This window comes from Pelophylax lessonae (assembly GCF_965119305.1).
Source record: "Pelophylax lessonae genome assembly, chromosome: 9".
Lineage (NCBI taxonomy): Eukaryota > Metazoa > Chordata > Amphibia > Anura > Ranidae > Pelophylax > Pelophylax lessonae.
Genome location: NC_138776.1, coordinates 250,555,345 through 250,572,214, shown reverse-complemented (window position 1 = coordinate 250,572,214; position 16,870 = coordinate 250,555,345). Strand labels below are relative to the sequence as shown.

Below are 16,870 nucleotides of genomic sequence, written 5' to 3'. Positions count from 1 at the left end.
ATTCAAAACTATACTTTCTCTCTCTAGCACCTACCTAGGAGGGTGCTACACATGATACACATGGGGATAACTGGTATGAAAGTGTAAACACACATATGTCAGCCTCTGACGGTGAGTCTTCTCACAGCAGGACAAGACAGGCTTCCTCAAAGAAATTCCAGGATCTGTGCTTGTGGTAACATAGATGAGTCAACCTCACAGTGGTCTATCAGTCTCTCAGCGCCTCTGGAAACAGGAAGGCCAGGTTGGGTTCCACAGAATCTAGGTTCCCGTAGATGTCCTTCGGAGCGCATACGCCGGTGATGTTACCGGCTGCTGCTCCGTGGAATATCTCCTAAACGGTGCATGTTTAGGAGATATTCATTTTACCTACAGGTAAGCTTTATTATAAGCTTACCTGTAGATAAAAATAGCTGACATGATTTTACTACCACTTTAACCACTTTACCACCGGAGGATTTTGCTGTCTTACGTCCAGGCTACTTTTTGCGATTCGGCACTGTGCGAATTTAACTGACAATTGCGCGGTCGTGCGACGCTGTACCCAAACGAAATTTACGTCTTTTTTTTCCCCACAAACACAGCTTTCTTTTGGTGGTATTTGAATACCTGTGCGATTTTTACTTTTTGCGCTATAAACAAAAAAAAGAGCGAAAATTTTGAAAAAATAACAATATTTTTCACATTTTTTTATATGAAATCCCCCCCAAAAAAATGTAAAAATCAAAATTTTTTATCATTTTTGGCCAATTTGTTTTCTGCTACATATTTTTGGTAAAAAAAAATTGCAATAAGCGTATTTTGATTGGTTTGCGCAAAAGTTATTGCGTTTACTAACTAAGGGAAAGATTTCTGTCATTTTTGGTGTTTTTTTTTTAACGAGTAATGGCGGCGATCTGCGATTTTTTTTGCGGGACTGCGACATTGCGGCGGACAGATCGGACCCTTGACTGACATTTTTGACACTTTTGGGGGTACCAGTGACATTACTACAGTAATCAGTGCTATACATATGCACTGTTACTGTAAAAATGACACTGGCAGGGAAGGGGTTAATTTTATTGGAGAGGGAGGGGTTATTGTATGTCTGGCGCTTACTGACGTGTGTGGGGGGAGGTGACTGAGTGACACAGGGACAGATCGCAGGTTCAGCTATGCTGAACCCTGCAATCTGACCCTGCCTGTCACTTAGGAGATCCGCCCGCTTGTGTTTACACAAGCAGGCGGATTTCCACACTCGATTCGCCGACGATCGGGGAAGAGCGGCAGTGATCACCGCCTGCTCCTCCCCTGGCCCGACTCCCGTTGTGACTGAAAACAGCGGGAGCGAGCCTCCGGCGGCGCGCGCGCGCCGCCCACAAGGGGAGGAGTCCAGCGACGTAGGTCTACGTCGCTGGACGGGAACGAGCCACATTGCCGCAGTAGCAGCAATGTGAGCGGGGGTAAAGCGGTTAAACAAATAAATTATATTGGCACATGTCCCCCATGTCAGTGCCCAGCTACCCATGATCCTTTTTTTAATTATTTTATTTTTGTTGGTGACAAAACAAACAATACTCATTTAGAGTCGGATCACACCGGGGCGACTCAAAGTCGCCCCGACTTTGAAGCTGCCTGTGCAGCACGACTTTATCGCGGCCTGCAAGCGACTTCTCTAATAGAAGTCAATGCAAGCCGCTCCGACTTCGCCCCCAAGTAGTGCAGGAACCTTTTTCTAAGTCGGAGCGACTTGAGTCGCTCTGATTAGAACGGTTCCATTGCACAGAATGGAGCGCTACTTGTCAGGCGACTTAGTCGTGGCAGTGTGAACCGGCCCTAAAAGACTTCGAAATACATGGCCTCGATAAGCAATAACAATACCAGTACATGTTTGGACGGGGGCATTTCCCTATATCTGTCAACCATTCAAGGAAAATTTATAGAATGATTGCCCAAGGACAAAGGCCGACGTTACAATTGAAATTGCCTGCATGGGGAACAAAGAGGACCCCACATATGTTTTATACATTTTTTAAATAGTGTTTCTAGAACAGAACAGAACAGTGAGAAAGAAGGGGAAAAGGAGCAAGGAAAAAAGGGGGGATACTCCTTTAGACTTTGGGTCTGTAGAAGTTGGGCGCTATGTTTGGGGTTTGTGGATTTCAGGCTGGAAAACTGAACCCAGGATAGTTTGCAACACTCTTTAACTTTAAGCTCCTCACAATGCCACATCTTACTTCTGGTTGCAGTGCCCTAGGATGCCGCTTTCATTCTGCCTCTGCAATGATCAATGTTGCTCATAATCAGTGCAAGGAGGCCACAACTGAAGGAAGGTTCCACTGCTTACTTTCAGGTCCATGTGAAATCCAATTGGTGAACCCAGAGCTGCTCAGTGACTTTGACACAAGCACCATGGCAGCTGGGAGAGGCATCCCAACTGAAGAAGATGATAGGGTGGGCACATTAAGGGGGGAAGGGGGGCACGGTTTGGCATTTGCACCTTGAACACTAGATGAGCTTTCCCCAGTACCTTTACTATTTAAAATCAGTTAACCTGCAGTGCTACGGCTGGTCAACTTATTCTGAAAAAAAAAACACAATCCTGTGCACATAAGGAAAGGTCAATATCTAAAACCATGTGTTAACCACTTAAGCCCCGGAGGATTTGGCTGCTAAACGACCAGGGGGTATTTTGCGATTCGGCACTGCGTGAATTTAACAGACAATTGCGCGGTCGTGCGACGCTGTACCTAAACAAATTTGACCTCCTTTTTTTCCCACAAACAGAGCTTTCTTTTGGTGGTATTTGATCACCTGTGCGATTTTTACTTTTTGCGCTATAAACAAAAAAAGAGCGTAAATTTTGCAAAAATAACAATATTTTTCACATTTTTTTATATGAAATTCCCCAAAAAAAATGTAAAAATCAAAATTTTTTAACATTTTCGGCCAATTTGTTTTATGCTACATATGTTTGGTAAAAAAAATCGCAAAAAGCATATTTTTATTGGTTTGCGCAAAAGTTATCGCGTTTACTAACAAAGGGAAAGGTTTTTGTCATTTTTGTTGTTTTTTTTTTTAACGCGTAATGGCGGCAATCTGCGATTTTTTTTGCGGTACTGCGACATTGGGGCGGACAGATCGGACCCTTGACTGACAATTTTGACACTTTTGGGATTACCAGTGACATTTCTAGAGTAATCAGTGCTATAAATATGCACTGTTACTGTAAAAATACACTGGTAGCGAAGGGGTTAACTTTATTTGAGAGGGAGGGGCTGTGTGTGTCCCTAGGGGCGTGATTCTTACTGTGATTGGCTGTGACTTACATAGTAGAACCGTGTGATCAGTGTTTTTACACCGAGGAGAATGACAGGTGGCTTGTTTACACAAGCCGCCTGACTTTCTCCCTCTCCCCCGACGATCGCCGAGTGACCGACGGACATCGGATCCGCCGGTCACGCGCGCGGGGGGGTCCGTGACCGCACGCTCGCTCCCCAGACCCTCCCAGGCTAGTGACATTAATTAACTTCACTCTGCCTGATAGGGGCTGACTGCCGCAGTAAATATACTGTGAGCAGTCGGCAAGCGGTTAAAGACCAACGGCAGAATGGCTCATTGTAAAAACTTTTTACATCGCCTACTTTAAATAAACATTCTACAAAACGGGCACTCCATAAACTTTTGTTTTGCACTATGATAGTTGTTTGCCTTGGCATTATGGCATGTCAATACAGTTCTTCAAACAATGTCAGCAATTTGTATTTAAATAATGAAGCCGTTATTAATGCCAAGACAAACTGTTATTATATGACAATACAAAATATGCACAAGGGTATTGTAAAAGGTTGTTGTTGTCACAATACCTTGAAGCAGTGGTCTCCAAACTGCGGCCTGGGGCACTTTTCTTCCCACAGACATTGACAAGGGGATATAATTCCTGTCACTGACACCAACAGTGGGAAACTATTTCCCTTACTGACACCAACAATGGGGCACTATTCCTCTCATGAACACCAATGATGGGGCACTATTCGTCTCACGAACACCAACGATGGAGCACTATTCCTCTCATGGACACCAACAATGGGGCACTATTCCTCTCACGAGCGCCAATGATGGAGCACTATTTTTCTTATTGATGCCAACGACGGGACACTATTCCTCTTATAGACAACAATGATGGGGCAGCAAGAAAGGAGGGGGCAGTGGGACAGGAGGGGGCAGTGGAAAAGGAGGGAGTAGTGGGGCAGGTGGGGGGCAGTGTGACAGGAGGGGGCAGCAGGACAGGAGGGGGGCAATGGGACAGAAGGGGGGCAGTGGCACAGGAGGGAGGCAGCGGGACAGGAGGGGGGCAGTATCACAGGAGGGAGGCAGCTGGACAGGAGGGGGGAAGTGGGACAGAAGGAGGCACCAGTCCTCCAAGATCTCACCTGTCCTGCAGTGGCTCCTCCAAATATTGTCAGTATGTATCTGGTGCCAGGAGGAGAAGCTTTGCTCCAAGCATGCAGAAGATCTCTGGCTGCAGCACAGAGAGGGAGGGGGCTCTTTCCCCCTGTCCTTCTCCTTCATGAGCCATCTGCCGGCACCCCTTCGCCTGACCCCCCCAACACAGCCGGTTGCACTCCCCATTACAAATTGGAGTCGAAGCCCGCATGACAGCGGGCCCCGACCGCTCCCAGCACATGTGTGTCCACCCACCACTCCGCCCCTCTAAAGACCGCCAGCCTGCTTACTTCTCTCTTCTTGCCCTGTTGCTTTGCAGCTTAGCAGGTAGACCAAAAGTTCCAGACTGCGCCCTCTCTCCTACCGGAAGCAGCGTGGAAGATTTGATTTGCCTACTGCGGGGCACAAAAAGCATAAAAATCCAAATCCCCAGTAAGTGGTTGGGGATAAGGATTTTACCACCCAACCCCACACCTTCAGCCCGGTGCCCTAAGGCAGCTGCCTATGCTGCCTTATACTCGCACTGGACCTGGGTTTGGTTAAAACTTAGATTCAGACCAAACCTGGAAGCAAGCTGTCACATGAGCCAAATTAGTCACTAACCAGCCACAGCCAGGACATTCGCTGCCCTGAAGCAAAGGGGGAGCCCATCTCTCTCTGATCTGGATTTGTCCCTGGGGATTTTGGTAGGAACTGTAGGAACCTACTTTGGCTTTGGTAAGAGAACAGATAGTGATTGTAAGTGGTGTTCACCAGATACCAGGTGCAAATGGGAGATGGTATGATTTTGCGACACATTCAGTCCCAACCAGGGCATTCCCTGCAGTCACATATAACAAAGGGATGGTTAAGCTCATGATATAATTTATTTAATGTATGCACATGGCCATATTTGGTCAATGATATCATGAATATCCCCACCTCTTTGTTATGTGTGACTGCAGGGAATGCTGTGGCTGCGACTGAATGGGCTGCAAAATGAGGCCATTTGCACCCAGTACCTTGGGGACCCCACTTACAGTCACTATCTGTTCTCTTACCAAGGCCAAAGTAGGGTCCTACATATAAGCCATGCCAAAATCCCTGGTGACATATTCAGATCAGGGAGGGAAGGGCTAGAGGTTGCCTCCCGAATGTCCTACCCAAGCATTACCTGTAAAAGAGAAATTTCTCTCCTCCCCCAAAGGGCAGCTTGGTTTCAGTATCCTGTACTGGTGACCTTCTCATTTTGGGCTGGGTAAGCTGACCCTTCGTCATACTCACAATCACATAAATCTTCATTTGGCACATCATTAACAACATGCTCAGAAAGTCAGAAGTCTGTTCTATCCATCTGGTCAGACCCCTGCTTCTCCACTGTTTCCCACGGTACCCAGAATGTGGAAAAGTCACTTTAACCTTGTGGTCAACAGTTTCACAGATGGTGGTAATAGACAAGGACACCAGTTTATAGGTCCTTGTATCACCATGGATGTAGATGACCCAGTCTGTCTTGGTCACAGATCCCACCCCACTGACCTAGGTGTCCTGTATCAGGGTTATCCTGAGTTCAAGAGAGCTGTGACTTGAATCAGACCACATTGCATTCAAAGGTCCGTTCACCTGAAAGAGGGTGTGAGGGAGAGGCCAGAGGCCGAAGGACACCGTGGAGAGAGACTGGAGGCAGGGGGCAGGCAGGCCAGAGGCTGGAGGACCCTGTGGAGGGAGGCTGGAGGCAGGGGCAGGCAGGCCAGAGGCCGGACGACCGTGTGGAGAGAGGCTGGAGGCAGGGGGCAGGCAGGCCAGAGGCCAGGGGACCCCTTGGAGGGAGGCTGGAGGCAGGGGCAGGCAGGCCAGAGGCTGGAGGACCCTGTGGAGAGAGGCTGGAGAAAGGGGGCAGGAAGGCCTGAGGCCCGGAGGACCCTGTGGAGGGAGGCTGGAGGCAGGGACAGGCAGGCCAGAGGCCGAAGGACCCGTGGAGGGAGGCTGGAGGCAGGGGAGGGCAGGCAGGCCAGAGGCCACCCGTGGAGTCTGAAGGACCCTGTGGGCAGAGGATGATAGGAAGGGGCAGGCCAGAAGACAAAGCATCCTGTGGGCTTAGGCTGAAGGGACGGGCAGGCCGGAGGCCGAAGGAAAGGGTCAGGCAAGAGGCCGAAGGACCCCTATGGAGAGAGGCTGAGGGAAGGACCATGTGGACGGAGGCTGAAGGAAGGGGCGGAGGGGGCAGGACCAGAGGCTCAAGAGACCCTCGGGCACCAGCAGGGGTAGGGCCAGGCTCACTCAGTGGCCAGGCCGGGATGGAACCCCCCCCCCCTTTCGGGGAAGTCGAGCGCGCAACAAAGCGCCGGGACGGGGTAAAGCCCCCTCCCCCTTATCCCCCAGGGCTGGCATGCAGAAGAGTGCCCAGCTGACCCGGGGTTCTTGGTCAGCGGGTGCAAGAGTCTCCTGTGTCAGGCTGCCTGGCTGACGTGCCAGGCTGACCAGGAAAAGGTCTGCACGCCCAGCTGGCCCGGGGATTTCTTTGGTCGGCGGGAGCGTGCACAAAGAGTCTCCCGGCTTCTTGCACAGGCTTCTTGTCTGAGCAGAGTTTGCACTGCATGGGTTCTGCTTGCCACGGGCATTGTTCCCCAAATAGTGCCCCAGCTATGTCACTTCCAGCATTATACGAGGAGCCTCTTATGGGCATGGAGGGTCTGGATTGCTCCCCTAAAGGGGCAAAAGCTGACACTTCCCGGAATTCCTTTAGGCTGATTCCAGGGTTCTGCAACATGTTTTATGCCAGAAGAAAAACATGTTGCATAAGCACTTCCACACAAAGAGAGGAGATACATACCTGCCATCCAAGATGCACCCCTTTTGGCCAGTATAATCTAAATTTATATATAGCGATAGGCCAATCAGGCAGCTGCATGTACACAGTGAGGCGGGATGCTTGTGACATCATTGGCCTTATATGGCCATATTTGGTACCAACTGAATCCAAATGTTAACTAAAGCTTTGATCATTATAAAAATGATTGTTGCGTTCCTGGAGAAGGGTGTGGTCCTTAATACCAGGACACAATAATTCACAAGGAAATTGAATTGTTATAGATTATTTCCTTGTAAATATTTGCATGTGGTATTTGTTCATATTTGTTAACAATATTTTGTTTAGTTTAGATTATGGAAGTAGGCCAAAACCATACCAGTATATATAGAGGCATATTGGATTTCTCTACACCTGATTCAAATACCTGAATTCTAAGTGCATGAGTCGGTGAGTAAAATCACACTATCGGGTACTATTTGAATTATAATTCTATGAGTCAATACCTGCAACATAGAATAATTCCAGCCTACAGTCACTGCTGTTGGTTTTCTTATAGTGACAACAGTGGACCATGCTCTGTTGGAAGCCCAAGTGACAGGTGTACAGTTAGGAGGCAGAGTGTTGTCACATTTTAAGTTGAAGTGTCTAAGCAGAGACCTTGATGGCAGGATTACCAGGAATTATTTACTGAAAGCTGCTGATTTGAATAGATTGAAAATGACTTTTGGAATGGCATTAACATGTTAAAGTTTATATGATACTTTAGTTATTGGGTTTACATCTACTTTAACTTTTTTTAGCTAATAGATTTTATGGTTGGTTGAGTTGGTTTGAAATTGGCTTGCAGTCAATGCGTATTTTCCCTCTCCAAGTAATCTGGTTAGAGCTTACACAAGGACCAAGGTCATAGATTTGTGTGGTGCAACCCCATGCCTAACCAATTATAGGAGCTCCCAGGTCTCCTTCTCAAAGATTATTCCTCTAGTATTCTAGAATACCATGTGTGTATAAAGGGTTGGTGAAATCCTCGCGCTGTCTCTTTAATTCTTATCAAAATAATAACAACTTTAATGCCGCAGGTACTAAAATTGGTAACCTACACAATTCAGATAAATATGGTTGGGGGGAGTACCGCGCTTTAAAGTGCTTAATATAACATAAATCAAATAAAATATATATGTGAAAAAGTGCCTTAGTGCTTCTTAAATATAATATTCATAAATAATATATCTCAATGTGCATAATAAATACAATCTAATATAAATCTTACAATAAATATGATAGGTGGTAAATCTGTTAAGCTAGAATGGATCTCAGTTAAAAACAACTATATAAATACAGTATATAGTGAGAAAAATAAATAAAGTTATAAGTCCGTGACCTCTTTAAATAAAATACAATAATGTGCTCCAAATAGGTGGTTTACAAATATAAGGTGCTAAAGTGTCCTTTAAATAAATATATAAATATATAGTGATAAAACAAATCTTCTTCTCAAAATATGGCATGCAGGTGCTTTTTCGTGCGGTGCCCACTAGGTGTCCTATGCGCTCACCTCAATGCTCTTTTTAAGAGAGCCTTAAGTATATGCCTCAGTATGCTTTATCTTTCTCCTTATTGGCATATATGTACCATTCTGAATCCTCGATTATATTTCCTTTATATAGACAGCTCTACTCCAGGGGGTATATGCGGTCCTTTTTATCTCCAAGAAATCAAATTGGGCCAAACATGGTGAAGTACGTCCCATAAATTTTATTAAAAAAGGTTAAGAGTAACACTCACATTTCATTTCGTCTTGTTTCTCACATAACAAACAAGCTTCTTCCAGGGATCCCTGTGTTGGAACGCAGCGTAACGCGTAGGATAGCCAAACCGGAAGTGACGTATCGGCAAAGGATTGTTTGTTATGTGAGAAACAAGACGAAATGAAATGTGAGTGTTACTCTTAACCTTTTTTAATAAAATTTATGGGACGTACTTCACCATGTTTGGCCCAATTTGATTTCTTGGAGATAAAAAGGACCGCATATACCCCCTGGAGTAGAGCTGTCTATATAAAGGAAATATAATCGAGGATTCAGAATGGTACATATATGCCAATAAGGAGAAAGACAAAGCATACTGAGGCATATACTTAAGGCTCTCTTAAAAAGAGCATTGAGGTGAGCGCATAGGACACCTAGTGGGCACCGCACGAAAAAGCACCTGCATGCCATATTTTGAGAAGAAGATTTGTTTTATCACTATATATTTATATATTTATTTAAAGGACACTTTAGCACCTTATATTTGTAAACCACCTATTTGGAGCACATTATTGTATTTTATTTAAAGAGGTCACGGACTTATAACTTTATTTATTTTTCTCACTATATACTGTATTTATATAGTTGTTTTTACTGAGATCCATTCTAGCTTAACAGATTTACCACCTATCATATTTATTGTAAGATTTATATTAGATTGTATTTATTATGCACATTGAGATATATTATTTATGAATATTATATTTAAGAAGCACTAAGGCACTTTTTCACATATATATTTTATTTGATTTATGTTATATTAAGCACTTTAAAGCGCGGTACTCCCCCCAACCATATTCTAGAATACCAACTGTTATCACAGTGGTTGTATAGAGGTTGAAAAACTTTATATATTTAAGTGTATATAAACCCTAATAATAAACCTCTCTGATTGTTTCTCTTTTGGTCGATTAATGGGGACCTTCCAGCTCAGCGGGCAATATCCACTTATTCAAGGTGCCCCTCCTCCCTAAAACATTGAAAACATTGTAGTGGGGAATAGTTAGACAATATACTTACCTCTCCCCAACTTTCATAGCACGGGGGTAATGTCATCCTCCTGCCAACAGGATCCCTGGCAATGCTGAGAAGACGCACAGCAGAGTGTAGGAAACTTCACGAGTTGACACGCAGCATAGTGCGGGATCATCTTCCCATGAGATATGGGTTACTTAACAATCTAAGAGATCTTGCTTGAAGAAGGATTACATCACCTTGCACAAGAAAAGAGAGCAGCATAGATCTAAAAAAAAAAAAAACTACAGTTACCCAAAGAATAGCAAGATTTAAATAAAAATGCATGTGGCTCTTGTATTTGTTTAATTATTTTTAAATGCAGATTTCAGCTTTGGGCCATTGGTAAGTACTCTAAAGCCCCGTACACACGCAACGATTATCGGCCGACCGATCTTCCGTCTTTTGTCCAGAGTTGTGTTTTGTTGGTTGGAATGTGCCTAGAATGCACACGAATTTTCTCGCCCAACAAAATTCTACTTCAGAAGTGATGTCATGTGTTGGGTTGCTTTCTTTGTGTTCTTTCTTCACTGAGCATGCCCAGACTTGCTCATTAGATTTTTCCCTGTCGAAATCTGTACTGACTGCACGAAAATCGGCCGTTGTGTTGACGGCCAACAAAAATGTTATAGTCTGCACACCAGATTTTTTTCAGCCGACAAGTCGGAGTTAGTTGTCGGAAGCATCATAGTAACAAGCCGAAAATCGGCAGATCGGTCGTCGGATGAAAATTCCCTGCCAATTTTCGACACGTGTGTACGGGGCTTAACATACCACCCTGTGAAAGCCTTCATGGCTAGTGTTTGGCTATTCAGGCACCCAGAACAAACAAAATGTAAATGCAAGTACACGGGGAGCGATTGCCTATCCTAGATGTCCTAGAGTAGTCCTAGGTGTCCTGTAGTAGTCCTAGATTTCCTTGAATACCCTAGATGTCTTAGAGTAGTCCTAGATGTCTTAGAATCATACTAGAGTCGTTTTTCATGTCTTGTAGTAGCCCTAGATGTCTTGTAGATGTCCTAGAGTAGTCCTAGATGTCCTAGAGTAGTACATGAGCTTAGCTGCAATTACTATTACAGTGAATGTGTTTTTCTCCCCAACAGACCAGCTGTATTTGGAATATGCCAATTGTGAAAGTCCTCGGAGTACTTTTACTCCATGTGGCTTTAGTGTCTCCAGCATTACAGATATGTCAAGATGCCGATACGAATGCCTACTCAATTGTCACATGTGGAGCTCCTGGGAAGGTCGGTCTACCAGGCATGAATGGGAAAAATGGAACGGAGGGGAAAAAGGGTGAACCAGGTGAAACTAAACCCAATTTTAATACCAATAAATACACAGAATTAAAGATCTATATCCCAGTATTTAACCAGGTGGAATCCAAAGGAGATCTAGGAGATCTTCTGACCTCTTACATGTCTTGGAGACTCCACATATAATTTCCACTCCTGTTGTATACATATAACATTTTGGTTTTGTCTAAATAACCCTCTGGAGATATTTAGGGGAACCTTCAGGTGTTCTGACTCAGAACAACCTTGTGGTGTTTTGGTGTGACATATTAAAGCGGAGTTCCGGGCTAAAAAAAACTTTGGCCCATCTGCTTGCTGTGAACGCCCTAAAAATCAAATGGATATTCCCGATTTTTTTTCTTCACTTACCTTGTTTTTAAAGAAAGTATACTTACCTTCCTTCTACTTCCTCCCTCTTTGGCCGCGGCCCACGCCATCTCTTCCTGTTTGCGATGACTCCTGGGAGCTGAACGTAATCGCTCCCAGGAGTCAATGCGCCTGCACCGGCCCCGCTCGTCAGTTCCGGTGCACGCGCGTCATTCCCTGCTAAACAGCTTCTGGGCATGCCCAGAAGCTGTGCAGGGATGACGCGCCGGCCCCGGAAGTGACGAGCAGGGCCGGTGCAGGCGCATTCTGGGAGAAGAGGACACGGAAGAGGACGCAGAAGAGGACGCGCTGGCTTCACCTGCCCACACCTGAGATGGGAGCGCTGGAGAAGAAATCTTTAAGGTAATTATTTCTTCTAAAAGGTAAGTATGACCCGGGACAGATCAGAGGCTATCCATTATGGAATGTACTAGCCCTGACTGTCCCGGGGGTATGTTTATTAAAAAATGACATCTGTGCCCGGAACTCCGCTTTAAGTACAGTATTAAGGATGGCAAAATTTCAAATTAAGAAGAGTTGATGTCAAATGTACAGGAGGAGACTTTAAAATTGTTGTCCCTGGTCACAGATCCCTGTTTCAGGATGTGCAGTAAAAAGAATTTGTTCAGCTGTCTTAGTTGATGTCTTAGTTGGTCATCCTGTCCAGCACTGAAATTAATCCTGTATGCCTATTGCAGTCTTCCTAGGGCTGGAAAAACGTCTTCTCAGCTTAAAATGAACAGTTTGTACTACTGTAAAAATAAAAATTGTATACTAACAATTATGTCATGATATAAAATATTGTGATTATTGTTAATACCACTAATGCTACAGATCCTGAGTTTTTTCCTTTTCCTGGCTAGTAGGCCACCTCTATGAATACTTGCTTGCTATGTCGGTGGAGGGGGTTGGAGTGCTTAGAATTATGAGGCCCTGAGATCTGAGATGCTGAAAAAGACTGGAGAACTACTGAGAACAGAGGATTTAGTAGCAAAAAGTATTAATTCCCTGCACTGATGCCCCTCTTCTCTGACAACTTCTATCCACAGCACTATTTGGTAATGTTAGTGCGCTACTGGTGATGCACATATATGCGACCTCATATGTTTGTATTTCACCTATTTTGTTGTTTCTATTTTAATTGGCAGCACTTATTCTATTATTGGTTTATATTCACATTTTTAGTGTGTTCATAGCGCGGGGAATCATCACTTTTATGCTATAAAAGATATTGAACTGTATGATAGGGTGATGGAGACAAAGAGAAAAAGCAGGGGGGCTACGACCCAGTCCTCACCTTCAACTATCTCAGGGGGGGTAGGTGTAGGGGCCTCCTTAGGTAGCGGTAAAAAAAAATGAATGGCATCTGAAGAAGAAAACTGAATGTAGATGAACCAGAGGGTCTTACATTTGTCAAAAGAATCAGAGTCCATGGCTATCATTTCTTCCACTCGCACACATTGAACTGGATGGACTATCGTCTTTATTCAACCTCAACTACTATGTAAGTATCATTTACGGTAGCTATCCAGGGGCAGGGGAAGGAGTAAAAAACTTAACTGAGGGAGAAGTTGTCTGGTCGCTGATAAGAAAAAAACATAAAAGACTCTTCTTTTGAGATGTGGTAAGATGGAAACCAGAGCAATTTCGAGAGTCAGTGTTAACGATTCTTCATTAGTCCTGTTATAGTTTGCAAAAACCATGAAAAAAAATGGTTTAATTCATGGGCAGCAGGGGCAGACTGGAAACTTTCAGCCCAGAGGGCAAGTACAAACCTGAGGCCCATGGTGCAGCCACTCGGCCCCCCTCCCACTCTCCCTCTTCCTGACCCCCATTCCAGGCTGAAGCCCTGCTCCAGGTACTCTCTACTCACCCCCGGGCTGAATCCGGGTTCCCAACCTGGCCAGCGGGGGGTGCTGTTGGGGCTGGCCAGGGGAGGAGAGTCTCCAGTGGGGCTTGGAACCGGCCTCTGCACAGACACAGTTTACACCATCCATGCTGGGGAGGGAGGCCTGCGCTCTGTCCTTGTCTTCATCCCGCACTAAGTAGGTCAATGGCAGAGGCTTTTTACTTCTCTTCACCAGGAATCCTTTGGGTATGTCTGTGGCAGAAGTGGTGCAGCCTTTTTACAGGAGATCAGAGCGGCCCAGGGGGCAATTTCCCCCCCCCCCCCGCCCCCTTTCCCAGTCCTCCCCTGATGGGCAGTCCCACCATATGTGTAAGTAAGAGGCTCTCTCACGACCACAATGCCAGCATGTAGCAGGAGTGGATGGGAAGGCTTGATGGATAATCAACAGGTCCCTATACCACTATGCTATGATCTTAAAGAGTTTCTCCTGGGCATGGCTAGATATGGTAAATTTATAAGTAAATATAAAGGAGGTCTGCCAGTCAGAACCCAAAAGTTCACAACCCAGTTCAATGTATCAAAAAAGGAATGGACTATAAATGTATTCTATGGTGTTTTACGTCACGCTGCCTAGAGACCCAACAGACCATTACAGATCAATGGGCAGGATGAGTGGACACACTGTTGCCATGGCTAGGTGTCCTGTAATGGAGCAGGATCCTTAGGCTCAGGTCTTGCTGTCATCTGTCTTAAACAACGTCAGATGCATTTTGTTTGATAATGTACGCACTTGTTAGATTTTGTTCATGTCCCTCTGTAATATTCACTGCAGTAATAATTTTTGTATTTATTGTTGATAACTTGGTTTATATAACTATGTATTTCATGACTAGGTCTGCCTGGACCACCAGGGAAAACTGGAGAAACTGGAGCACAAGGACAGCTGGGTCCAGCAGGACCAAAGGGAGAAAGAGGAGACAGAGGAGTTTCAGGTAAACTTTGAACTGTAGAAGAACAGTCCTCACTTTGCTGCCAATTCAGGGATTATCGCCAACCTACGATGGCTGAAAGACTCTTCATTGTCTAGTTTGAAAACAGGAGAAACATATGAAAAATTTGGCACTACTGAACTTGAACCAATGAGATTAAATCTCCCACTTTATTTAAATCTGAAGTTTAGGTAATATTTTTTGGGATACAATGCCATACAAGTTGCGTGTAATGTGGTGTATCCTATTACCTGCAGCTGCTTCTGGTACAAATCTCATCTGCTATGCCTTCTTCACAGCTTCCCAGATACTGCCCTGATCGGCTATCTTCCAGCACTGTAAAGGTTAACAGATCCCACTGTTACTGAGAAAAGTTGCACCGTCTGCCCTCTTCTGCTATCCCCACTATTCACAGAACTCAAATGACTAAAATCCCACAATGCATGGCAATCTGTGAATAGGTAAAGGAGTTCCTGTCATTCAAATGATTCTCTTCTATTTTCAGAATGCATGCATTATGTGAGAGTAGTGATGCAAGCAATATGAAACGCAAAGAGGGCAGAAGGGGGTGGGCAATGCAACTTTTCTCAGTAGCAGAGACTGCAGTTAAAGGGATTGTAAAGTCAAAAGTTTTCTTTTATTATAAAAAAAAATGATGTTACAGTATAGCTTCCTGCTCTGTGCAACAATATTGCACAGAGCCATTCCCTTAACTTTTCTTTGGTAGTCCCCCGCCGGTGATGTCCACTTCTTAAGATGGTATTAAGGGGAAAATAAAGGAACTAGGGAAGGCAAAATATAAGCAGATTAATCTTCATCATTTACTTTTTTATGACTGATTAGGCCCTCCTGGAGTACAAGGAGTTGCTGGACCAACTGGAGCACGAGGAGAAAGAGGAGCTAACGGAGAAACAGGTAACCGGGAATGTTACTAAAGTGGAAACTCTGTGATTACTTTAATAATTTTTATGACTTTAAAGTGGTTATAAACCCTCACATACACCCAGTGAAGTGACTGGCCTCAGGTGATACACAGCAATGAAACAAATCCTCCTACATAAGTTGTTCTTGTTTATCTGCAGTTTTCTCTTCTCTACAGCCATTCAAAATACAGAATTTACACAGGGACTCTCAGCTCTGAAAAGCAGGGGGCGGAGAGCTGACGTTACATCAGTGTGGAGAGCTCTGAGAGCTGATTGGAGGAAAAGGACACACCCCCTTCACGCAGCACATAGGAACAGAACTGAGGCTGTCAATTAGCTGGAGCTCCCTCTCCTGTCACCATTTTTCTCTTGAAGTCAGGAAAACCTGTCAGAAGTCATTCATGCTGATAGCAGAGGAATGAAGCAGCAGACAGAAATTACACTTAGTGCTCTGGATTGGGACAAGCAAACACTATTGAGGGATATGCTTTGTTTATATTTCATGTCTGAGGTTTACAGACACCTAAAAATTAAAGAGATATCACCACAAGTTAAAATTTATTTTTGAACCCCTCAGGGGACCAAGTGCATACAGCACTTTTGCTAGAGTGGTCCACAGCTTCCCCTCTCCCCACAGCTGTGAGACCACACTGTTTAGAAGGAGATGAATAAATCGTTTGGTGTTAGTGGCAGCACTCATTTTCGGTAGCAAGCACTACTGAAGACGAGTGTTGTCATCCACCATAGCAGCCAGCAGGCCTTTAAGTAAAAAAAGAAACACTGTTTGTGTATGTAGCACCCTCTAGTGTGCTACTAGTGTGAGTGCAGGAAAATATATGTTTTGGTTCATGTTAACTTGTGAGTCTTTAATCTGGGTTAAACGTTTATTGCAGGTCTGGGCTTGATGACTTATACAGGCAGGTCTCTGGTGCCTCCCCCTGGTTCTGGAAGTTTGGAGAAACTTCTAGAAACCGGAGGGCGAAGGCCATGAGGGTTAATCTACATCCTTAGGGGAGCTCAGTGAATCCCCAGGCTGTGGGCCTGGCATGGTGTGTGAGCCAGCCCCTAAATATGGATGAGTCACGCTGGCTGAGGAATCGGGTGGAAGATGGAGATGGAGTGCTGAAAAAGCTGTCAGTGGCCTTAGAGGGACCTCTACAGGGAGGGGACTTTACCTCGGGCCAGAGTTCGGGCTGGCTTAGGAGGATTCTGACAGTATTGCAGTTTGAAGAAAATCTTTATCTAAGCGGCAGGGAAGCAAGGAGGACAGGGTGAGTACATCAGCACAGTCAGGAACTTACAAGGGGAGATGTCTGGAGCAGTCAGGCAGGCTGGTAAAGAAGCAGACAGGTAGGCTGGGGGAGAAGCAGCTGGGTGGCCTGGCAGTTCCTAAAGTTGGTAGAGCCAGGA

The 16,870-nt window shown here is 45.0% G+C and overlaps 1 protein-coding gene across 5 annotated transcripts in view; it reads left to right on the top strand.

The window, feature by feature from the left end:
- Positions 1-16,870, top strand: part of LOC309562769 (uncharacterized protein) — a 62,612-nt gene that overhangs the window by 21,010 nt on the left and 24,732 nt on the right. For 2 of the 5 annotated variants that reach the window (XM_082267070.1, XM_082267068.1), the window contains exons 1-4: positions 7,582-7,663; positions 11,142-11,343; positions 14,442-14,540; positions 15,381-15,452. In XM_082267070.1, coding sequence (XP_082123196.1) covers positions 11,160-11,343; positions 14,442-14,540; positions 15,381-15,452 — 355 coding nt within the window. In that variant the 5' untranslated portion in view covers positions 7,582-7,663; positions 11,142-11,159. Of the gene's footprint in view, positions 1-7,581; positions 7,664-11,141; positions 11,344-14,441; positions 14,541-15,380; positions 15,453-16,870 lie in introns of those variants that run through there. The other 3 variants (XM_082267071.1, XM_082267072.1, XM_082267069.1) reach the window with 3 other exon arrangements.